Below are 25,609 nucleotides of genomic sequence, written 5' to 3' on the forward strand. Positions count from 1 at the left end.
CTTTTTCATTTGAGGCTGCTTTTATGACAATACAGATAGTTATGGAGTCTATATGGATAAATTTAATTGTAACCTGGTCAATACTAAATTTAACTTCTCTTTTCGATCTTAGTAACCAGGTCCGGGTTCGATATGCAGAGGCAGGTATTAAATTTATTGTAAATCTGCACCCTCATAATGTTTTACTTGCTTATGGTGGTGGCTCTGTGTTAAGTGAATGTCTAATGAATCTACAGTAGGGTGAACTGTCTTTTAAACAATGCGTTTTCTTTAGTGCCAACGATGCAGTTTTTGAAGGACAACCAGACGGTCAGTGAGTCGAGTGGACAGGTCAGTGTGGCTGTAGTAAGGACAGGGGATCTGAGCTATGAATCATCGGTCATCTGTTACACACGACAGAATACCGCCCTGGTATCACAGGACTACGTAGAACGGCCACTCAACGAGGAGTCTCGCTTGTACTTCTTACCTGGAGAACAAGTATGTGTTCCAAAAATATATTTTTCCAAAGTCAGTATGACCATGGATAAACTTTAAATTACCTAACAAAATTCAAGTTAGTCTTCGGTATAGAAACATTACCTGAATTTTAAGTTAGTGTTTGGTATAGAAAGTGTTGTATGATCAGGGTCAACAAATACGGCAAATTAAACATGATCTTTGAGTTATACAAGTTTGAGTTATCATCCCTGAAGACACATTTTAACTCTTCTTATTCAAAGCCATGCAGAATCCATTATGAATTTCCAGGGATTAATGAGTTAAAGTAGCCAAAATCATTTAAATACCACATGATGGCTCTCGTGTTTTTTGTTCATTAAGGTAGCCTGTTATGAGAGGCTGTTACAAGCATATAACTGACCCTGACTTATCTGGAAACGCTGTTACAGATGCAGAGCTGTGTGGTGGGAATTGTTGATGATGCTGACTATGAGCCCACAGAGAACTTCCGACTACACTTGGCTGAGGCTTTGGGTACAGAGTCTTGTGAGGCGCGAGTAGGGGACATGGTTAGAACAGTGGTCACTGTGACCAACCAGGAGGATGGTAGGTGGTCATCTAGGTATAGGGGTCAGGGAGGGGGAGGGTGTATAGACATGTTGGGGGTACAGGTACAGAGTCTTGTGAAGCGAGAGTAGGGGACATGGACAGGATGATTGTCACTGGGACCAACCAGGAGGATGGTAGGTGGTCATCTAGGTAAAGGGGTCAGGGAGGGGGAGGGTGTATAGACATGCTGGGGGTACAGGTACAGAGTCTTGTGAGGCGAGAGTAGGGGACATGGACAGGACGATTATCACTGGGACCAACCAGGAGGATGGTAGGTGGTCAAGTATAGGGGTCAGGGAGGGAGAGGGTGTATAGACAAGCTGAGGCTTTGGGTGCAGTCTTGTGAGGTGTGAGTAGAGATAATGGACAGGAGGGCATCACTGTGACAAACCTGGAGGATAAACTTAAAAATAGCAAGGTTGATGTTAAAATAGTTTTATGCTACCATCATGAAATTTCGGAGGGGTCTTTTTTTTTCACCCATGTCTGTCATGTTGTATCCTATCTTATTTTAAAACATAGAAGCAAGATCATTTGTGTAATACTTGCATTAAAAAACAGACTAAATTATAAATCTGTCTTAATTAGTTGAGATATCAATGAGGTTTGTCTTTGTTACAAATAGTAATAATTACCATGTTTCTGCTGATAGTGCCTACCCTAGGATTTGAGCAGCCTGCCTACAGTGTCCATGAGCCAGGCGTCCAGGAGAATACAGAGACTCTGGTCATCAGGGTCAGCAGGACAGGGGATCTTTCTGGAACGTCCAGTGTCCGCTGTAGTACGAGGGATGGATCAGCTCTGTCGGGGGTTGACTACAGCCCCAGGAGTCAGATCATCACATTTCAACCAAGTGGGTACAATGGATATCTAAATCATTATAAAGATTCTAAATCATAATTGTGAATCAAACATTTAGTTATTTGGCTGATGTAAACTGTTATTGGGCCTTTAGAGAAGTGCATTTGTATCATTTAACTTTGGATTGTTGAGAATATGATTAGAAAAATTAGGTTTTTTTTTGGGGGGGGGGGGGGTTTAGAGAGAAAATTTTAATGAAGTTTGGTATTATTTATATGAAGAGTTCCAGTTTTCTGACAGCCATTTATATCAGGAATGTATATGTTATTTCTCTATTTACAGATGTGGCAGCTGTAGACTTTCCTGTAGATATTCTATACAACAGTGCTATTGAGTGGCACGAATCCTTCACAGTGGTCTTGGGACCAGAAGATCCTACAGGAGCAGAGTTTGGGCAGGTTTCTGTCACAACGGTAACCATCCTTGACGATGAGGTGTCGGGAAGTCTGGTACTGCCAGCTGCTCCAGTGGTAAGTCTGTCAACATTCTGTTCATAAATGTAAATGATAATTTTCGTATTCATCCTGAACAAATCATAACAAGTATCTTTATAGTTGTCTTCCCATCCACCCGTAGACCTGGAAATATCATTGATATCTTGCACACACAAAATTTGATGGAAGGTATGAGAATTAATATTTTAGTGATCTATACAGTTTTCTATGATTCTACCTTGATTTTCATGATTGTTTTACAGGTGGTGTCACTGTTACACTATGATGATGTGGAGACAGGAAGTAAGAAGGACCCGTCTCCAGGATACCCGCTTATATGTGTCTCAGTAAGTTACTCATCCTTCTAATCCATGATAGTCATAATCTCTCAGTATGACCCGTCTCCAGGATACACACTTATATGTGTCTCAGTAAGTTACTCATCCTTCTAATCCATGTTAGTCATAATATCTCAGTATGACCCGTCTCCAGGATACCCACTTATATGTGTCTCAGTAAGTTACCCATCCTTCTAATCCATGATAGTCATAATATCTCAGTATGATCTGTCTCTCAGGATACACACTTATATGTGTCTCAGTAAGTTACTCATCCTTCTAATCCATGATAGTCATAATATCTCAGTATGATCTGTCTCTCAGGATACACACTTATATGTGTCTCAGTAAGTTACTCATCCTTCTAATCCATGTTAGTCATAATATCTCAGTATGACCTGTCTCCAGGATACACACTTTTATGTGTCTCAGTAAGTTACTCATCCTTCTAATCCATGAAGTTACTCATCCTTCTAATCCATGTTAGTCATAATCTATCAGTTCGACCTGTCTCCAGGATACCCATTTATATGTGTAGCTCCACTTCCAAGATACTCTCTCATACTCTCATACATGTGTCTTAGTAAGAAGGTTCTCCTCAATATTTTCATTTCATCAAATTTTATTGACAATAATTTTGTATATCAAATGGATTGAACAACAGGCAAAGCCAATACAAGTTCTCTCCAATTAAATAATAAATACTGTGTTAATATCCCGAAATTAATTATCCGTTTTATCATATCATTTGTAATATCCAGAGTAAATACATAAGAAAGTGAATTGGATAAGAGAACGCTAATCATTCTATCCATCAAGAGTGAGATAAAAGGAATCTTAACCCTCAGATAAGATCCCAAAGCTGCCATATACTTACCAAGTCTCATGTTTGACCACCTCAAACCTTACCACTCATTTGAGATTTCCCTGTACCCTATCAGACCATTCTCCATTTTATCTTTTCTGTACTAATTTATCCCTGTGTTTGTTCCAGGCGTGTGATGTCCACCACCCGACCTACACTATCACACACACCCTGTGTGAGGAGTCCAACATTAACCAGTCCTCCATCTTGTATACCTGGGAGGTCGCCATGCCTGCTAACGACCAGCTCGGATCCAAACCACCATTTGTCATGGTTACCGACTCCACATTGTTTACAAGTGTCAATAAGATCGTACTGGACAGCATATATTTCCGTCCTACTTTCCGGGTTAGATGTATCACACAGCCGCGACATGCCAATGGAAATCCTGGAATTTCGTCCAAGAGTGAGGCAGTAACTATCAGCCATGAGGAGGGTATTTGTAAAGCTCCTGTTTTTCACGGAGCCCCTCACACCAGTTATGGCGCCCAGTCTTTCTTGGCCAATCTTGACTATGTTGGCCCTGAGGATGAGGATCACCCCAACACTATCCATATATCTATCCAGATCCCACACCAGGACGGCCACCTCCCTCTGATTTCAACCTTCCCACTCCACAACCTCCGATACCTGTTGGCTGAGCCGGTATACAGACAACAACATTTGTGTTCCAACCTGATAACCCCAGAGGAGAGACATGGAATCATCGACTCCGGATTTCTGGACAATCCACAGACTTTCCCACCAGTGTATAACTTTCCGTACCAGTTTGACTCCCAGCTGAGAGAAAACCGGACCATCGGTCTGTATAAACACCTTAACCTCAAGTCTTGTGTGTGGTCCTTCAGTGCCTGGTATCACATGACTGACCTCGTTGATATCTGTGGTGGAAAAGTTATCTCCGATTTCCAGGTCAGCCTTCAAATTTATTACAATAAATATGTCATGTTATAGCCATTGATTATTGACTCAAAGTTTGCAATTTCATTAAAAATTATATATTGTTTTCCTTTAAAATACCATCATACTGCAATAAAGGCTTTACATTGTCAATTTAAGACTTCCTTAATCACTGACTTATTATCTTACCATTGGCTTAAATAGTATACTTTCAAATAAAACCATAACCATTTTTATATGCATTAAGAGTCCAATACAAATAATTCTATAAATGTCTGATTTCCTTGTACAATATTACCATCATTTATGTACCTGCATAGTAACCATCTTTTAATTTCTCTGTCCCACAGGTAAAGGGTGTAGGCCAGACCTACCTGACAGTATCCGTGCCCCTGTATGTGTACTATGTGTACGTTACGGCGCCCGTGGGGTGGGGCTCACTACAGCACCACACAGACATGTCCTTCTCCTTTTACTACGACAACATCCTGTGGCAGGCGGGGCTGGAGGGAGAGGGAACCGTAGGCGGTGACCTCCAAGTCCTCAAAGTACTTGTCGGGCGTGATGGCAAACTCGTCATTGATCTGAAGACACATGCTAAGTTCAGAGGTAAGGATGGTCTGTTCTCTGTATTTAATTATAATATGGTTTATATATGGCAGTGACATTAAAAATCAGAAAGTCTCCATGGATTTGCTAGTAAGTTATACATATAAGTTGATGCAGCAAATTATGCTTATAACTCTGTTGATGTGCTGATTTCAGGAATGTACGTTCTCAAACACCATACGCTGCCTGGAATTGAGAGTCGAATACTTCCACCAGAGGGCATGGCGATAACCTTTGACCTGACTTTGATGTGGGGTCAACAGACATTTGACAGTCCTCACCAGTTGTGGCGAGCTACAAGTAAATTTAATCTGAAGGTAAACTTCAGTTTCTTTGCTAATTAAAGAGAATGCGTGTTTATATCAACATTTTATACCAGTAAGCATATGTAATTTATAATATATAAACTGTAATAGTGTATACTAAGAGAAAAGTAATTACCCTATCTGGTTGTAGGATTACACCGGGACGTACGTCATTGAACTAATTCCCTGTACAGTGTCATCAACCCAAATCTTCACTGGAGGTCAGGACCCTATACCCTGTACTGGTCATCAGCCACAAAGGTAAGTACTCACTTCCATCCTCAGTTAGTCATACAGGTGTTAATCTGCATCTCTCATTTTCATACTACAATATACAGAAACACTACATAACCATCTTGTGGTATAAAACAAGATATTTTGAGTCCGATTTCTCTATTTCTGTAGGTTTGAGATACCTTGAATAATAATATATGATATTTCTGTTGGTTTGTGATACCTTTAATAATGTTAAATGATATTTCTGTAGGTTTGAGGTGCCGATAGCCTTCCAGCAGTCCAACAGACCTGTCCCTCTTGTTTACACCCTGAACACGAGATTCCAGCTCACCAACAACAGACAGACCTTCCTACTGGGTCCAGACAGAACAAAGGATGAACTGGACTTTGATGATACATCATTCACCATAGGTAAATACTGGGGCTTTGTAAGACAACAAAATGTGTGTTATGAACAGTCAATACCTCTCAATGATGCTCTGACTCTCTACCTAATATGATAATCATTTCTTACAGTTTCCCTCTAATTGTGAATATTATTTACATATTAAGTAATGTACTTATACCAGGTGAGGAGCTGTTTGGGCGTGTGATGTGGGACCCAGACCAGGACCTACGGGGTGCTTACAGACTCTCCGTGCAGAAAGTCTACCTCTGTACAGGTAAATGTTTAGAAAGTCTTTCTCCATACAAGTAATGAACATATTAATTTAAATATTTTACAAGGATATACATATTTAAATTACTAATAAAAACAGATCAAAGTGCAAGTATTATTATAGTTACTTTTATGCAAGTATCATAGTTACTTTTGTGCAAGTATTATAGTTACTTTTGTGCAAGTATTATAGTTACTTTTGTGCAAGTATTATAGTTACTTTTGTGCAAGTATTATAGTTACTTTTTATAAAAGATGCTTGCAATGCAAATATAGGTTAAGTCACACTCACAAATCACAATTAGATGGAGACAGAGATACCTCAATGTTTATATAAGATCACATTACATATTTCATAAACCTTGTTGAAAAAAATTATGTCTGATTGCGCTTAATTCTTAATTTACTTAGTGTGAGGTCTTTCATGATGTATTCAGAATAAAATGGTACATACTAAATTTTTCTTTGCATCTTTTAGGATAAATAAAAACGATGATTTATTTGTCCTTTAACAGGAAGTGATGGGTTTGTGCCGACCTATGACCCTAAAGGTGATATCTATGGTGACGGTCCTCAGTTTGGCTGTATCCAGCCCAGTAAAAACCTTCGCCATAGATTCCTGATCTTGGACCGGGGTGACCCTGACGTGATACAGACACACTTCCACAATGTACCTTTTAATGCTCATTTCTCCGGAGACTCACCGGACTTAGCTCGTCTGGAGGACTTCCCAGGAATAGATGGTTTCAGTTTAAGTACAGAACCACTGTACAAGGTATTCACTGTCTTACCACAACCCACAAATTTTACTCATTGAGAATGGTGATTTTGGTGCCAACAAAAAACTGTTATAATAATAAGATTTCCTGCTAAAACAAAAGGGCTCAATTTTGAATGTAAAGGCACACACACACCAAATGCATTAACACCACATCCAGGGGATATCGTCCTTTACTGTTGATAGGATGTTATGATAGACAAACTAAAACCCAACATTGGTAACGGTGAACACAAATGCATGATTTAAATTGTCACTAATTATTCTCTGTTATGTGTCATATGTAATACATTCATAGATCAACATATTACTTTTCTTTTCTATTTTACATGTACAATGTAGAAAAAGCAGGATCTTCAAATGAACATCCATTGATCTTCTTTCAATGTCACAGAAATAAATGGTGTCAAATATTCATTTAAAGATGAAATCATCATTAAGTATACAGCGCCTGGTATCTATAAATAAACCAACAGCCAAAATCGTTTTGAGGTATAACTTACTGTTACTTTCTCACCTTTACAGGTAACCGCTGGTAACCAGTGGTATTTACAAGTAGTCTACATCATTACTAGAGACGACTCTTCCCTGCCCGAATACAGAAACAGACGATCATACCGCATCCGACGGGACACCTCACCAGAACTGGAGGATCCCCCTGATAAACCGAGAAATGGAACAAATATAATCGCTATAAAGTTGAAAATAGACAGCTCTCATCAGTCAGAAGGGGATTCCCCGACTGAGTTGCCATGGGTACTACCGGTGGTAGTGGTACTTCTAGTCATAGCAGTGGTAGTGGTAGTGGTGTGCTGCCTGTGCTTCTGTTTCCGACGGAAACACCGGAGGAAAAATAAAGAGCAAAGCTCTGAAGTGACACGGAGGAGTAATATAGAAATCGCACAACAGAATTCTCTACGTCCTTCACAGCGACAGAACAGACTGTCACAGTCCAAAATTAATGTGAATATCATGGAAATTAAAAACACTGCAGTTCACCAGGCAGAAAAAGATAGGACTTTTAATGTGAAAATCAAAGACACCAATATAAAATCTCAGGGAAAAAATACTCAAAATATATCAGGGACAGAGGTTTGATGTTATAGACTTAACTTTCATTGTTTTAGGCCAGTCTATTGTGATATATGGGGGTGAGGGGTGATGATACCTATTTTTATTTCGTATCTGTATCCTAATTCAGCTTTTTGTAATTTGTTAGTAGAGCTGTGTATTCCATATCATCATGTTGGTATAAGGTTTAACGCAATCATCTACTCATAACTTCAAGCAACATGAAATGTTTAATAAGCTGTAACAAAAGTTACATATATACAGATGTATATTAAATGACATGTAAAATTTGACAAAAATTAGGAAATCATTCATTTTTATGATCCTTACACATTTCTGTAAATTGGTAAAGCTTAAAACGAATTTAGACTCTTCTTGTTAAAAGACTGGATTAGTTCATTTTGGAATTTCAGGGGTGACTGAGTTGAAAGATACAAAATTTTATCCCAACAAAACCTGATGTGTCCTACAGTATTGTGCAGCCAAGGGTGAAGTGCAATTTCGTGTTGTTAGTATGTGCCATACTGTGTCTGAGTTTGATGGTTTGGAGTAAATGTCTGTGTATTAGGGGTCGCACTGATCAGTTGTTTATTATAGTGTTGTAATAACCTAAGTGCTGGTCACTTTGTGATCCATGTTTTACAGCCAAAGTTTTTTGACACTATTCGACTTCACACACGAATGAATACATTTAATCCTTGTTACCTTGAACTTGAATATCTCAGATATTTTTTTTTTCAAAATATTTTGTAGTTCCTCGCAAACTCAAATACTCAGATAAATTGGTCCCTGTGATTTTGTGAAAATGAGGTTTGACTGTCAAACCAGGCGAAGTTAGATATTTGAAGTTGAGTGAATGGAGTTTTTAATGATACTTACCTCATACCAGCCATAATAAGGCTCGCTCATCTGTATCATAACAGGGCAATATAAACACATGTACATATTAGATAAGACATACTCTATATTATAAATATGTAAATTAACTCATTTTTCTATTGATTAAAAATCTTATGAAATAACAATCTCAGGGCGTTATTATATCGGTGCAATATAGTTTGTCAGTGTTCCCAAGGGACTGTCGTAGGAAATCGTTTTCTATAAACACTGGCATAGGGGCTTGTAATATAATGTAAAAAGTGCATTGTACAGTGTAAATACACAGAGGCTTTTAATGTAAGCAATGCAATGTATTTATTACTACGATATTATACAGGGCTTGTCATGTAAGCACATGTAGTGCTTATAAACACAGGGACTTGTGTGAAATTTTTACAATATATACACACAGGACCTTGTAATTTATTGATGGTAGAAACCTAAGTCTAGGATTAAAAAATCTCAAAATTTTTAGGCAAAGAAATCTTTTTTATAGATCTTTTTAACATATTTGTATATATGATCAAAATACATATTCATTACAAGATCAATTTTACAAATTTAAAATGTTATTCTTCATCATTAGATGGCACGAGGATCAAAGTTGATTGAAAATGTCTGGACATTTTTTAGAGGAGCAAAACAGTCTCTTGAGGCCTCTTCCTCTCCTCTTGCTTTCATATTGAATTTATAGAGTTGTAAGGACAAGACCCCTGTAGCTTGCTGAGGCGGGAAGGGAATGTATATTGCTTCAGCAGTACTCAGAAAGCTTCTACATGTCTTGATTTGTCCTATACATGTATTTTGAAATCTGAAATCTAACTTTACAATCAAATGTACATTGCCTGGGCAGATTAAGTTTTGTTTTATAAGTTACAAATGGGACCAATTCATTACTCAGTCCTTCAAAACTACTACAGGAATATATTTTGTATTATAAATACTCCCCATTCACAGAGTTCTAAATATTGTGTGTGGAGTAATGTCAATCTGTATGTAATGGACTCTACCTCCAGTACTATGTCATAATCCTTCCAAATAGTTTGTATCGTTGCATGTTATACCTGAAAAATATACTGCTGTAGATTCATGTTTTAAGAAAGTTTTTTTTTGTATTTCATTATGTCCCAGTCATTATACCAGCAATTGATTTTTCAAGTTTTTGCTTTTTCCTCACAACTTGTTTTCAAAGAGATGAAATCATCGTCAAAAAGATGTAATGTGACAATGATTTTAGTTATTACAAGAGTTTATTTTAAAATATATCTAAAGGCTCAACTGAAATCATTGATATAATCCAATTTATTTCATTTACTATGTAACACTTTTTTTTTCTCATTTCATTCTTTTTAAGACTGCATCAAAACCATAATAAAATAAATAATTTCTTATTCAGACCACTTACTGCTGTAGACATCTTTGCCATTAGGAGTATTCTATAGATGAAATCCGTAGATAGTTTATGTTTTCTGTCGCCACGACGACTCACATTCCACACACCATAAACCGGTGGTTCCTATACACGTAATCCATCGTTGCTATTGTAGTTCCCTGCATCCAATGATAAGACTGGTGCTCAACTCTGTTGATATCATTATTAGTGCTTTTCTTTTGTTAAGTTATTCATTTCTTTAAATGATTATAATCATATATCCTTGTTACATCCAGCTAATGTCACTTAAAAGTTTATTTATTTCATTGATCAAGGGTTAAATTCATCATTGAATGAAATAATTAGATAACTTAAAGCTTTACTACAGTTGATAAGGTTTGTCTATAATTACAGACTTGTATGATTTGGTACCTAGCATGATCCCAAAGTTCAGCCACGTTAGTAGAGGTATGCTATGACATGAGATTGACTGATTGACGTTTTGTTAACACCAGTACTCACATGGCTTCAGAACATTTATTTAAGTAACTGGTACTTGCATATCAAGCATATATTGTTAAACAAAGAAACTTGTTTCTGTAATGGTGAAGTTGATGATAAGTACATCTATAGCTGGACATTGTTACATGTTGAAGACCCTTGTATTTAAAATACATTGGTACTATAAAGTACATCTATAGCTGGACATCGTTTCTTGTTGGAGACCATTGTAATTTAAAATACATTGGTACTATAAAGTACATCTATAGCTGGACATCGTTTCTTGTTGGAGACCATTGTAATTTAAAATACATTGGTACTATAAAGTACATCTATAGCTGGACATCGTTTCTTGTTGAAGACCATGGTAATTTAAAATACATTGGTACTATAAAGTACATCTATAGCTGGACATTGTTTCTTGTTGAAGACCATGGTAATTTAAAATACATTGGTACTATAAAGTACATCTATAGCTGGACATTGTTTCTTGTTGGAGACCATTGTAATTTAAAATACATTGGTACTATAAAGTACATCTATAGCTGGACATCATTTCTTGTTGGAGACCATGGTAATTTAAAATACATTGGTACTATAAAGTACATCTATAGCTGGACATTGTTTCTTGTTGGAGACCCATGTAATTTTAAGTACATTGGTACTCGCAACAATGTCATCCACTGTACATAGTTTGTGTTGTAGTATTATCCTCCACCAAGTTTCTAGGTAAGATCTCAATAATAAACACCAACCTCACCATAAAATGAACATGTTTCTTTATCCTGTCCTAATACTCTGTATGTCCTTTGTGTGGGTTTCATACTCTCTAAATTCTACAAGAAACATCTGTTATTACAATATTAATACAGATAATTGTACCTCAAAGTTAGAGGACTCTTCCTTACCAGAAATGTAGTGGTGCTTGTCACCCATCACTGAGGATATTCTAAATTTTTATCGATCATCTACAAGAAACATTTGTTATTACTAACGTCTGTTAATACAGGTAATTTTACTTGTAACGTAAAGAACTTATTATTGTCAGAAATGTAGGGGTACTTTTCACCAAACATGGGAGTTATTCTAAATATGATTTTTATGAATCATTTGTTAAGAATTTTGTACAAGTGACTTGAATTTTTACAGTACATAATACCATTGCAGTTTTATTGTGGAGACGTTTAAAAGATGGTTTAAGCCATATACATGTATAACAATACGTAGCATGGGTATAGGGAACTGATTATCATCATATATTCTTATTAATCAGTTTTCAATATGATACAATTTAATTCTTAATTCTTTAAATGTTATTTCATGTATACCTCTTAAATAAAGTACCCTCTGCAATTTTCAGTGAGTATGTATCTTAATTAAGTAATGTGCCTTCTCATATAATTTGCCAGTGCTCATTAACTGGTCAATCAAAATTGCAATAAAATTCTGAAATATAAAATTATTCAGTGTTTGTGTTTTAATTTACAATACCTTCTCTTCCTTTCCTTTTTAGAAGTTTCATTCAGCTGGGTGATTGTGTCATCTTGATGCGTTTAACTTGAATAGTCAATCAATAGATGATGAACAAAACTAAATATGATCCAGATTTCATCTAAACTTTTTAATTCATTATCGCAACACTGAAATGGTACACAAACAGAAACTAGATTAACACATACTTCCAAAAGCCTCACAGTTCTAAATGACTTGAAAATATTGCATTATAAAATAATAATTACATGTAGATCAGTTCTACCAAATATTTGGCTACTTAGCCTTCATGACTTAAAGAAGTTTTGAAGCTAAAAATGTTTCCTCATCAAAAGCTAAGTTGTCGAAAAATTTGGAAGAAGAGACTCGTCTATGTTCCCTTTGGAGCAAATTTGGCAAGTTGTAAATATCCAGACAACACCAAATATACATATATATACCGGTACAATGACAAAGGTTTAGACTGATTATCAGGACTTGTTTTTCACAATTGAACAAAGATCTACCAGCTGACAAGGTCCATGACAAGCTATCTGTAACCATAAACATTGTGAGTTGTGGAGACTTCTTGCGCTCTAAACATCCGTAGGAGTCTTGGAAAGGAAGAATATTTCCCCAATAGCACTATCACACTATAAAGTAACCAAGTTTATATAAACAGAACTATCATACAGCCATCTTTCGTCTTCTAAAACAGCACCAACAGGCCAGTAGTATTGTTCATTTTCACCAACAAAGAGTTAGCCTTCAATCATCAAACACAATGTGCTTTCTCTGGACATTTTCTTTGTTTATCTTCTGTACTTTCTCTGCCAACTGTAATGTAGGAACGCAAAATAGTTGAGTCACAAAACTTAAAATGATGCTTAAAAAAGAAAAGGGTATCAAGTTCTTTTGCCATCTAGATATTGAATTCAACCAAAGAAAATAAAGAATGTCTATCTGTCTGCAAAGTCTAATATAAACAAATGTCCTCGTAATGCCATACTAAACTCAGCCATTACCTTCTGAGTTCCTCGCTTCTTTGGTTTGTTTTTGTTGCTGAGTTTAGCTTCACGGTCAGACTGTAACTTATTCCAGTAGGAACTTTCATCCTCTCCTGTAAATATAACATAGATTTATATGAACATACATTGTATACGTTTTTATCTGGATCATATACCGTCAATTACACTTTGTTAATAAATTTTTCTCAGACAAGACAGCTTGCATTAAGTAAATCTCAGAAAGCAAATTTGTATAATTGGGGAATCTTCATTTATCCATCCAGTATTTTTCAGAGATAATAATAACAAGAGATCCCAGAGGGATCTTGGCGCCCACCAAAGAATGATCTATATCTGACAATGGAAAGATGGATCTTTTCTCTACTTTTTTAACTTTTTCAAACATACTACATATAAAATTTGAGACAGATCACTTCAGTACCTTTTGAGAAATAGCGGTAACTAACTTCAACTATCAAAATCCAAGATGACTCCTTGGCGGCCATCTTGTTGATCAATCGGTCCCAAATCACAATATGCACAACTAGGGCCCTAGGGAAACCTATACATATGAAATTTGAGAAAGATCCATTCAATACTTTCTGAGAAATAGTGATAACAATCTTTGAATATCAAAATCCAAGATGGCTGCCTGGCGGCCATCTTGTTGACCGATCGGTCCCAAATCACAATATGCAAAACTACGGCCCTAGGGGAACCTACATATGAATTTTGAGACAGATCCCTTCAGTACTATCTGAGAAATAGCGATAACAAACTTTAACTATCAAAATCCAAGATGGCGGCCTGGCGGCCATCTTGTTCACCGATTGGTCCAAAAATGCAATATGCACAACTAGGGCTCTAGGGGAACCTACATATTAAATTTGAGAAAGATCCCTTCAGCACTTTTTGAGAAATAGGGATATCAAACCTGAACTATCAAAATCCAAGATGGCCATTGTTTTTCCTATCAGCCTCAAAATCTGTATGGCACAACTAGGGACCATGGTAACCTCCATGTGAAGTTTGAACAAAATCCCTTTAGTAGTTCTCAAGAAATATTGATAACAAACTTCAACTGCCAAAATCAAAGATGGCTGTCTGGTGGCCATCTTGTTTTTCCGATCAGCCTCAAAATCTGTATGGCACAACTAGGGACCAAGGGTAACCTCCATGTGAAGTTTGAACAAAATCCCTTCAGTAGTTCTCAAGAAATATCGATAACAAACTTCAACTGCCAAAATCAAAGATGGCTGCCTGGCGGCCATCTTGTTTTTCCGATCAGCCTCAAAATCTGTATGGCACAACTAGGGACCAAGGGTAACCTCCATGTGAAGTTTGAACAAAATCCCTTCAGTTGTTCTCAAGAAATATCGATAACAAACTTCAACTGCCAAAATCAAAGATGGCTGCCTGCCGGCCATCTTGTTTTTCCAATCAGCCACAAAATCTGTATGGCACAAATATGGACCAAGGGGACCCTCCATGTGAAGTTTGAACAAAATCCCTGCAATAGTTTTTAAGAAATAATGATAACAAGCATTGTTCACGGACAGACGACGGACGGCGGACCACGGACGCAGGGCGATTTGAATAGACCACCATCTGATGATGGTGGGCTAAAAAAGCAAGTTAAAATCAGAGGGATGCATGCTAAAGACTTACTCAGACTCCTAATGAAATTTGTACAACTAGGACCTTTAAGGCTATAAGGATATAGCTTTCTGTGAATTACAAATGAAAAATTTAATTTACACTGTCAACAATTTTCTTTCATGAAACAGATTGGTTACAACTAAGATCATAATACTGAAATGAAAGTCAAGCAAAATCCTTTTAGTGTTTGTTGTGATTATAAATGTTTGTAAACAAACTTCCATGGTCAAAATCTTACATAGGTACCAATGTCACCAGTTCAATTTTCTGGTTCAGGTTCAAAACACACTCATCCAAATATTGACAAAAAGAAATATAGAAACCAGGTTTTAATGGAATTCCTTCTTGTACTTCTAAAGAATAGCGCGGATAAGAATACTTGTGTAAAGTAAAGAGAAGGACAGCTATTCTGATAGCTTGGATCTGGTAACAGTGTTGTCTTATCAATAGAACATCCTCAATATTCCAGGGGTTACTATCACTGTTGTCATATCCACATCTAGACTATGTGATAGTGTAACAGAAGGTTCTGTATGTAACAACAGATGAGACAGACAATTTGGTCCTTTGATGTATATCAAAAGGATCAAATAGAAGTACACTGTTTGGGTCTGAAGTTCACTCCCTGAATTTCCAAAGGAAGTCACTGTAGGCTTGTGATCGGTCAATTTATTTCTCCTGAAATGCCTTCAGTTTTGCAATGAAATAGTCAAAGGGTGAAGTAACGACAATGAATATTGAGGATGTCAGAAGAAGACATCTTACCTTGTACAAGAGAGAAGGTGTAAGCCTCTGGTTGAGCATTTGTAGCCTTTTTAGCACTCTCCGAGTCCTTAAACCTGATGTAACCACAAGAACCACCATCAACCACATCTACATAGACAACACCGCCGTCTTCTCCAAAGTACTCCTGGAAATCATGCACAATCACAGAATCAGTCTAGGTGGAAAGCACATAAATACCAAATATAGCACTAGTATTAGCAGTGTGCTCAGGTGTACTTTCTCAGACTCTTCCACTTCCTGCCACATTATAGGTATATAAAATGTATATAAATTAGGATCAAGGCAACAAACTTAATTAACATTATTTTGATAAATGTTGTGAAAATATTGTAAATAAAATTCACATTTGATGTACTAAACTTAATCTACTTCGGCATTTTTTTAAGAACTACATGTACCTTTTCAACTATAAATTCAAATTTAATTTTCATGCATTTCTTTTGGCAAGTACTGCTTGTATACAATTGTATCACTGCTCAAGTTTTGTCGTCGTAACCTTTTTGAAGAAACCACTACTTTCAAAGGATTGTACATTCATCACTTCCTTCACAATGTCAAACAGACCTTATTCTAGTACATACCTTAAGCTGCCTGCGTGTGAATGGGTGAGGTGACTTAACTCTGACTATAGTATCGGGGACAAACTCCACCTTAGGTCTCTCCTGCTGGGCGTCCTTAGCTGGCTTCTCTACAACACATTTGACAAAAATCACATACCATGTATTAATTGGGTGTCCATAGTTGGCTAAATCTCATCCAGACATTTGGAGTCACAAATGATCTATATCAACACATACACAATCTAACCTGTGTATAAAGACCACAGGTCTATGAAGACCAATTACCATGGTACCAGATAACTTGGGTGGTGTTTATAGACAGGTCTGACTGTAGGATGTGTGATTGTTATAACTCTGACTTTATATACGTATAACTATATGATGTTATACCTGTGCTTGTTTTGTCACTCGCTTTTTGGTTTGACTGGTCATCATCTTTTCTGATCTTGGACAAGGTTTTCTTAAGGTTGGTCATACTCTTCTTCTGCAAGGCCAGGTATTCATTTCGTAACTCTAGCCACTCTTTCCTAAGAATACATAAATGAATAAGGTACAGATGAATAGTATTCTCTCCAATAAATTTCTTTTCAGATGGAACAAATTTCTGAAATGTTGGAACAATTAAAAACATGTATTCATCTGCTGTAACACACCAATTAATGATCACTATACAAAACGTTTATCTAGTATGGAGAAATATTGAAAAGACAAATATGCTATCAGGAAGGAATTCTAATCATTCTAATCATTCCATTAAAAACTGATCATTCCTGTTCATTATTTTGCCTTCAAATAACTACTACTTGTCTCTTTCAACTGAGTGTTAAAAGCATATATTTATGAAGATTCTATAAATGAAGACTTCAGACCTATGAAATCCTCACTGAACTGTATACCATTACTTACTTTGAGATCACTCTCAACTCTGGAACATCCTTTGCCTTTTGTTTCTTCTTCTTTCGCTTTCGTTTTTTCGCTGAACTTATCTTAACTTTCTTAGGACTTGTTTTCTCGTGTGTAAGTGAGGCCTCTTCAACTTTCCTCTTCTTCACATCATCTGATGAGGATTCTTCATCTGCTTTCCTCTTCCTTGGCTCACTCACTGAAGAATCTGATAACTGACCTTGACCTTCACTAACCTTACGTTTACTAGCGTCACTCTTTTCTGCACTGATGTTAGCCTCAATGTCAGATGATGAAGCATCACCATGAGATTTACTTTTCCTTTTTTTCTTTGGTTTTCCATTTTCTTCCTCCTCTGATTGCACATCTTTATCTTTAGATTTTGAACTTTTGCTTTCACCACTATCAGATAATTTTCTGTCCTCTGTTGTCTTTGTTTTACATGTTTCATCACTATTATCTCCAGTAACGTTTGTTTCAGTTTTACTTTCACTCTCTATGCTGACAGTTTTTCGCCGTTTCATGGGAGATAACTCTGCACCGTCTACACTGCTCTCACTTGTTTGGCGTCGTCTCCTTTTCTGGCGTTTTGATTGTTTTGTCGGCGACTCCATCGACTTGTCTTTGGAATCTTTATTTTCACAAGCCAGAGCTCCTGACTCTAAGACTTCCATCTCCTCTGCTGTGAAAAATTACCTTTCTTGAATAACAGTACTTAAGACATAGTATATTAGTTTCAAAAATGAGTTGAATAAATTTTTAGAATGATAAAGTAATAGTCCAAAATGGTACATAATAGAAAACTAGAAATATGTCTGTTAGACATTAAGTGCTCGCTAAATACTTCCTAACCTTAATTTCCGCTATGAAATCATCCTCTGCAACAGGTGTGAATAGTACTTTTGCTCATTATCCTTGGGACTATTGCAAGGAGATGGTTTATGCCCTTGGTGCATTTTAATAAATACTTCCCTTTTCTTCATCAGAACTTTAAATGTGAAATTTCTTTGAAGTTCTTTGTTACATAAAAGTGTGTTTATTATCATATTGAGACGATATGAACTTGTTTCGTTGTTCAAAATAGTCGTCCGCTAGAACAACGTCCAGTCTCTGTGCATGTGGCGACTTACCTGTGTCATGCTTAAACGCCTTTCTTGGGTACATTAGATCTAGAACTCAGACACTCAGACTGATATTTTATAATTTGTTTTTTTATTCTGTTTCTCTCACACAAAGCTGTGTAATTTTATAAATATTGATTAGAACTGCAGCAAATGCGGTCTATGCTCACAGGGTTTAGTAAGCGATCATGCAACGTACACCTACGACCTAGGATGATGTGAAATGAATTAAATATGTGGCCGGTACTAAAAGTTATCTGTTTCATCACTTTCTTATATTGACTATATAAACCTGAATTGTATTATATTGTTCCAGAAGTTTCTAAAGTCGATCAGATGCTTAGAACATCCTGACAGATGCAAGAGTTTATATGATATGCCGCTTGAAGTTAACACAAAACAAATGTGTTTAGCACTGTGAAATGTCACTGTTGTTAATTTATAGTAGATTATCGCTGACAAGTATATCTTAATATATGTTTTTTAAGGTTTGGTGTCACTAAATCATGGCGAAATCTATTAAACGCTATAAGACACTGACTTCCGGTATCGTGTGCGCAGTTGGAATCTGAGCATAGCGGATGTACAGACTCTACACCCGACAAGGAAAATAATGGTACGAGTACACTCGCACTAAAAACACACACAAAAAACAACTATAACAACTGTCTGTTAAAGGGAAAATTTTGAAATGCCTGTATTGAGATGTTGGTTTAAAATTTAAAGTTATCTGTTCACAAAGAACAACCTCAAACCATAACTGATCACATCTATGATGTTCTATGGAAGGTGAAGCTATTGTGCTTCAACGTACACATCTTTGACACTCCAGGGGCAATGCATAGGTAATTACTGTCACTGTCATAATATTCCACCTTGGACTATGTCATAGCAACAAGAGGCCCAGAGGGCCTGTATCGCTCACCTGGTTTTTTGTTAGTAATTATCACAAGACTCTGACAATTAGAAAAATAAGCAAAATTGACTCCCAAAGTTTAATTTTGAATCACAACCATACAATGATGCTATTGATACCATACAAATATGCTATCCAATACATAGGTTCAGAGACAAAGTAATTTATATGAAAATAGTAGCCTAATTGACCTTTTGACCTCGCATCTATTGCCGTCTAAGGCCCCGGGGGTCAGCCCTATCATTTGTACAATTTCAAATCCCAACCCTATAAGGATGCTACCATTGCATTATAAGTGCTCTTCCATTCTTAGTTGCAGAGAAGAAGTCGTTTATATGGAAATAGCTAAATTGACCCCTTTTGACCCCACCCTTCAGGCCCCCAGGGAGTCAGCCCCATCATTTGCAAAATTTTGAATCCAAACCCTATAAGGATGTAACCATTGCATTATGAGCGAGAAAAAGTCATTTATATGGAAATTGACCACTTTTGACCCCGCCCCTCAGGCCCCCGGGGGGTCAGCCCTATCATTTGCACAATTTTGAATCCCCACCCTGTAAGGATACTACCATTGTATTATGGGTGCTATACCGTGCTTAGTTTCAGAGAAGAAGTCGTTTATATGGAAATAGCCAAATTGGCCACTTTTGACCCCGCCCCTCAGGCCCCCTGGGGGTCAGCCCCATCATTTGCACAATTTTGAATCCCCACCCTATAAAGATGCTACCATTGCATTATGGGTGCTATACCATGCTTGGTTTCAGAGAAGAAGTCGTTTATATGGAAATAACCAAATTGACCCCTTTTGACCCCTCCCCTCAGGCCCCCGGGGGTCAGCCACATCATTTGTACAATTTTGAATCCCCACCCTATAAAGATACTACCATTGCATTATGAGTGCTATCTCATGCTTAGTTTCAGAGAAGAAGTCGTTTATATGGAAATAGCCAAATTGACCCCATTTGACCCCGCCCCTCAGGCCCCCGGGGGGTCAGCCCCATCATTTGTACAATTTTGAATCCCCACCCTATAAGGATGCTACCATTGCATTATGGGTGCTATACCATGCTTGGTTTCAGAGAAGAAGTCGTTTATATGAAAATAGCCAAATTGACCCTTTTTGACCCCGCCCCTCAGGCCCCCCGGGGGGTCAGCCACATCATTTGTACAATTTTGAATCCCCACCCCTATAAAGATGCTACCATTGCATTATGAGTGCTATCTCATGCTTAGTTTCAGAGAAGAAGTCGTTTATATGGAAATAGCCAAATTGACCCCATTTGACCCCGCCCCTCAGGCCCCCGGGGGGTCAGCCCCATCATTTGTACAATTTTGAATCCCCACCCTATAAGGATGCTACCATTGCATTATGGGTGCTATCTCATGCTTAGTTTCAGAGAAGAAGTCGTTTATATGGAAATAGCCAAAATTGACCCCATTTGACCCCGCCCCTCAGGCCCCCGGGGGGTCAGCCCCATCATTTGTACAATTTTGAATCCCCACCCTATAAGGATGCTACCATTGCATTATGGGTGCTATACCATGCTTAGTTTCAGAGAAGAAGTCGTTTATATAGAAATAGCCAAATTGACCCCATTTGACCCCGCCCCTCAGGCCCCCGGGGGGTCAGCCCCATCATTTGTACAATTTTGAATCCCCACCCTATAAGGATGCTACCATTGCATTATGGGTGCTATCCCATGCTTGGTTTCAGAGAAGAAGTCGTTTATATGGAAATAGCCAAATTGACCCCTTTTGGCCCAGCCCCTCAGGCCCCTGAGGGGTCAGCCCCATCATCAATTTGTACAATTTTCAAGCCCATAAGGACACATCTTTGACACTCCAGGGGCAATGCATACGTAATTACTGTCACTGTCGACGGACGACGGATATTCCACCTTGGACTATGTCGGACCGGTATAGCAAAAATGAAGGCTTTGTGTATGTAGTTTGGTCAGTTAATGTACATTAAAAGAATAAATAATTAAGTGCTTTAAAGTTGGGTATCACTCTTTGTAATCTTCAAATGAAGCCTCTGCAGTCCTATGATTGGTCATTTCTTTTCTCTCTCCTAAAATGCCTTCAATTTTACTATGACATAGTCTAGAGGGTGAATATAACAACAGTAATAGTAATCCTTGAAATATTGAGGACAGGATGGACAACCTCTGTATCATACCTTTGGGACCTAGCTTTCGCTGAAGCTGAAGTAACTGTTTTCTCGTCTTGGGAAACTTTCCTGGCTGGCCATCAGCTTCAACTGGAGGGTTATTTAGCTCCTGGAAGGGACAAAAATATTAATGGTGGAATTAAACTGTCTGATTAAATAAGGAAATAAGTTTTAGATTATAATGAAACGTCATTAAAAAAACAATTAATAAAAGAAACATGTATATGGAGTTAATTTTAGTCTGTGGCATTATACAAAAGTTGTGGAAAAATATGCTTACCCCAGGTAGTTAATTCTTTGTAACATATCAGATCAAAAAGATTCTCAATATCAATAATTGTATCAATAACCTTTGTGCCTGACTTAACAGTTTTTTTGCCTGACTTAACAGTTTTAACACAAAGTTTTACAGTTCCAGCAAACTGTGACATAATTATAACGATGTCAGCTGGATTGACATCAATATTTGTGTAATTCATTTCTGCATGTTATGCCATACAAAGACATTTCCTTCCATGAATCAGATATATCACAGTCATAATAAAATAATGCTATTATTTGACAGCTGTACCTCACAAGCCTTTTTAGCAGCCTCCACTGTTTCAAACTCCACAAATGCGAATCCTTTAGGGTCCCCGGTAGTTTTATAGCGCGGTATACTGACGTACAGGACTTCTCCACATGTGGAGAACATCCTCTTCACCCACACATGGTCCACATGATGAGGCAAGCATTCCTATACAGAAAGGACTTGAAATTTCTCACTACAGAAAACAGGTTACCTTTTTATACAATACTCTGCTACCCAGTGTTGACAGCCAGAAATGATTGTCAATATTTTTTGAAGAAATATATGATAAAGGCATGATGTCATTTAAAATCATCAACTTGAAAAAAAGAGAATGAAATCATTCTTACGGAGTTAAAACAAAAATTGTTTGAGAATTGATCTAAAGAGAAATAGAATTCCTGAATGATCTAAAGACATAATATTTATCCCAATTCCAACCATTTATGGTCATTTTATGCCCTACCTTCTAGGCCATCATCAACACATTTTACAACTCACCACATAGACAGTCCTTTCATCAATCTGTTTGGGCTCTTGTAATGGTGATATCCTCTTTACCTTCTGTCCATCCTCACTGACCTGGATGAAAGGTTAAAGCATATCATTATATATAGTCATAGTAGGAAGATATTGTACATATAATATAAAATATCAACATCCTTTTTTTAGCTTGAACAAGGGGGAGGAATACATAAGAAACTTGTAATGTGTTTCCACAATACTTCCCTGTAATGTTACCAATACCCAGACATCAACTGCACTGAATAAGAAGACTATTCTCTAAAATGTTGTGTTGTCTATTATTAACTTAGAAGTCATTTTTACCCAACACCTCTTGACACTTATGATGCCTTGTTTCATCTCTTCATCATCATCATCATCATCATCATCATCATCATCATCATCATCATCATCATCATCATCATCATCATCATCATCATCATCATCATCATCATCATCATCATCATCATCATCATCATCATCATCATCATTTTGGTTTAATGATTACACTGGATACTGATATGTTACAAACAGCTAACAATATATATTTATCTCTGAACCTGAATTTACCGTTGTGTTATAACTAGCTAAATATCATGGTTTGTACAAACCTGTAGCTTTTTTGAGGACTTGAGAGCTTTCTGTAGGGCATCAGTGTCAGAGGTCAGAGCCTTCACCTTGTTAAAGTTCAGGAACACACTAATGTCAATATCTGCAAACCACAAAAGAAAATCTTACAGCAATTGTTCAATTTCAAATAACAAGAAAAGGGGACATAACTCTGCACATTAAATATAATTGTACTGTATTTCAGAGATCATCACTTTCTAAATAATTTTGGGACTTAATACACATAACAAATAGACAATTTTATCTTAAGTAAGTTACCACTCTACAATTTATTTCAGATAAGCATAAATTAAGTAATATAGCAGATTATTAGGAACTGGTAATAATGTATACCATTTTTTTAAATAAAGTATTATGAATAGCTGAACATTGTTAGCTAAATCTGTAGCTTGACTTGTCTTTGTGTAACTTAAATTAATTAAACATACATCCATCTCCACTTTCAGTTATAACTTTCTTCATAAATCTGTCTCGATGTAAGTTTGAATCGCTGAAGTAAAATTCAATCTGAAAAATAAAGAGAGTGAAATGAAATCTAAGAGAAATCCCTGTTTTGCAATAGGAGTCAAGTTGAATAAAATTACATCGTAGTTGGGTTAAGTTTAGATTTAGAAGGTTGAGGATAAACAGGAGTACCTGAAGAAAAATCACCAAACAGCAATCAGTGTCTGGCAAATGCACCACTAATTAGGATTTACTGGGGAACTAACATATTAGATAGAGGGCTTGTGGTAATATGTTGGGATATCTTACTGAACTAATAAGCTTTTAATCACAAAATTATACATCAAATTTTACAATCTTAACCACCAATTTATATATATCCTAATTACAGTAAAACATGGTTATAACGAACCTCTGGAGACTAATAAATGCACATCATTAAAAGCATATTTGCTATACACACTTAACAAATATCTCATATTTATAGGACCTGTAAGGGGAATAATATTTCAACTATATTATAACCATAAATTTGCGTGTTCGTTATAAACATGTTTTACTGTATAAGCTGTATGAAGTTTTATAAAATTATGTAATTACCATATGTTACAATGATAAATAGTTTCTTGTGATTTCTTATTTTTGATAGCTATTAATAAATATCCATTTTGAAAAATTACCTGATCCCTGATGCTATTGTAAAGAGATTTCATCCTCTTTCTTGGTTTCTTCTGTGCTCCCTCTGATGCTTCCTCCATCTTTTCCTAAAAAACCAACAATATCATTTTATATACAGACATGATCAATATTCCCCAGTATAAATCAAATAGCATATACAGAGAGAAACATAGATAGATTGGAAACTCCTTCTTTGTCTTTATTGACAGGCAGAGGGACCTCTGGCCATGCATGGTTTATAGGCATTTTCCTTTGGCGAACTACTTTTAAGTGTATGATATTTCTGCACCAATACAAAGTTTAAACACTTTAACATGGTTTAATATGACCAATTATCCTGATTGATATAATTTAATAAGATTTTTTAAAGAATGAAAATAACCAATTTTACCTGGGTTTTTTTTTCAAAAATCAGACATTCAAAACCGAAAGTGCATTTTGTTTTATTAGTAGATAAGTTAAAATGTTACTTTTTCTTTCTAAAATCGAACTCAAACCATCTGAAAATTACTGAGTTTTTGTAACATATCAAAAGTTATTCTCCTGTATCTAACTGCATTTGTATTTAAGAGTACATGTATATCTAAAAGCCCCTAAGCACATACAGGGGTACATCTGCTGTATGCCGATCATAAAAATGACTGAGTTGCCAATCTCTCTAATATATATATGTTTCTGATACAGATGAATGTATACCTTATACATAAAAAGATGTACATAATCAAATCATTTACCTATCAATTGATTCTTCTATAAGCAATATGTTACATGCCTTTCAATACAAGTCAACATGCATGCATTCAGTGATTTACGGGACTCGCCTAGACGAGTCCTGGCCTCATGATTTGCCTGTGGGACTCACCAAAATTTTGAGAACCTCTATATTTTTTTGTATTGGACTCATCAAAAATTGAAAATTAGTCTTCTAGACTCGCCTTAAAAAATCCTACATAAATTGCTGAACTGCATGACAGACATGATCAAATGACACAGTAATTATAAACATTCTAGAGCTGTTGCCATATTTAGCCAGAGGAAGAGCTGATTTTGAGAATCTCATTTCAATGATTTATACCTGGTATTTTTGGAGCTATTTCACAATGTGTGAAAATTACATATTGATTAATGGTTGTGATGATATATAGCTTTACTTTCTTCATTTAGTTAAAACAACATTTTTGTTTCATTTTTCATATTTACCATTCTACTATTAAAATAAATATGTTCAATTTCATTCTGTTAGCATTCAAATTACATTCTGATACAGTCTGACAGGTTGGGGACACTCCCGTATATGCACGATAGTCCTGCATTTGAGTAATAGTCCTGTATTTT

General features: G+C 36.5%; 2 protein-coding genes across 3 annotated transcripts in view; one reads left to right on the forward strand and one right to left on the reverse strand.

Moving 5' to 3' along the window:
- LOC138323111 (extracellular matrix organizing protein FRAS1-like) overlaps positions 1 to 12,320 on the forward strand; it is a 113,753-nt gene extending 101,433 nt beyond the window's left edge. The window contains exons 51-63 of the mRNA XM_069267467.1: positions 275 to 480; positions 891 to 1,047; positions 1,703 to 1,903; positions 2,194 to 2,381; positions 2,609 to 2,692; positions 3,678 to 4,460; positions 4,799 to 5,057; positions 5,214 to 5,374; positions 5,514 to 5,623; positions 5,850 to 6,010; positions 6,169 to 6,261; positions 6,773 to 7,032; positions 7,561 to 12,320. Coding sequence (XP_069123568.1) covers positions 275 to 480; positions 891 to 1,047; positions 1,703 to 1,903; positions 2,194 to 2,381; positions 2,609 to 2,692; positions 3,678 to 4,460; positions 4,799 to 5,057; positions 5,214 to 5,374; positions 5,514 to 5,623; positions 5,850 to 6,010; positions 6,169 to 6,261; positions 6,773 to 7,032; positions 7,561 to 8,133 — 3,236 coding nt within the window. The 3' untranslated portion in view covers positions 8,134 to 12,320. The remainder of the gene's footprint in view (positions 1 to 274; positions 481 to 890; positions 1,048 to 1,702; positions 1,904 to 2,193; positions 2,382 to 2,608; positions 2,693 to 3,677; positions 4,461 to 4,798; positions 5,058 to 5,213; positions 5,375 to 5,513; positions 5,624 to 5,849; positions 6,011 to 6,168; positions 6,262 to 6,772; positions 7,033 to 7,560) is intronic.
- Positions 12,321 to 12,460: 140 nt separating this feature from the next.
- LOC138323110 (la-related protein 7-like) lies at positions 12,461 to 24,418 on the reverse strand. 2 transcript variants are annotated; one of them, XM_069267466.1, is made up of 12 exons: positions 24,277 to 24,418; positions 23,581 to 23,659; positions 23,134 to 23,234; positions 22,520 to 22,600; positions 22,022 to 22,186; positions 21,460 to 21,559; positions 17,247 to 17,922; positions 16,731 to 16,867; positions 16,362 to 16,468; positions 15,760 to 15,904; positions 13,354 to 13,448; positions 12,461 to 13,165 (listed from the first exon to the last, which is right to left on the reverse strand). In XM_069267466.1, the coding sequence occupies exons 1-12, from the start codon at positions 24,352 to 24,354 to the stop codon at positions 13,097 to 13,099; spliced, it is 1,833 nt and encodes a 610-aa protein (XP_069123567.1). In that variant the 5' UTR covers positions 24,355 to 24,418; the 3' UTR covers positions 12,461 to 13,096. The 2 variants fall into 2 exon arrangements, with proteins under 2 accessions (XP_069123567.1, XP_069123566.1); XM_069267465.1 differs by having other exon boundaries at positions 17,247 to 17,925.
- Between the last annotated feature and the right edge of the window lie 1,191 nt (positions 24,419 to 25,609).

This window comes from Argopecten irradians, chromosome 5, assembly GCF_041381155.1.
Source record: "Argopecten irradians isolate NY chromosome 5, Ai_NY, whole genome shotgun sequence".
In the NCBI taxonomy this organism is placed as follows: domain Eukaryota; kingdom Metazoa; phylum Mollusca; class Bivalvia; order Pectinida; family Pectinidae; genus Argopecten; species Argopecten irradians.

Bases quoted from the DNA above. Each gene is read 5' to 3' on its own strand.
- LOC138323110 (XM_069267465.1), bottom strand. From the start codon at position 24,354: ATGGAGGAAGCATCAGAGGGAGCACAGAAGAAACCAAGAAAGAGGATG. The intron at 21,560-22,021 runs GTACAGCTGTCA...TGTCCCTTCCAG, and splicing joins CTGCTAAAAAGGCTTGTGAG to GAGCTAAATAACCCTCCAGT. The intron at 17,926-21,459 runs GTATGATACAGA...AATTTTTCACAG, and splicing joins GCGAAAGCTAGGTCCCAAAG to CAGAGGAGATGGAAGTCTTA.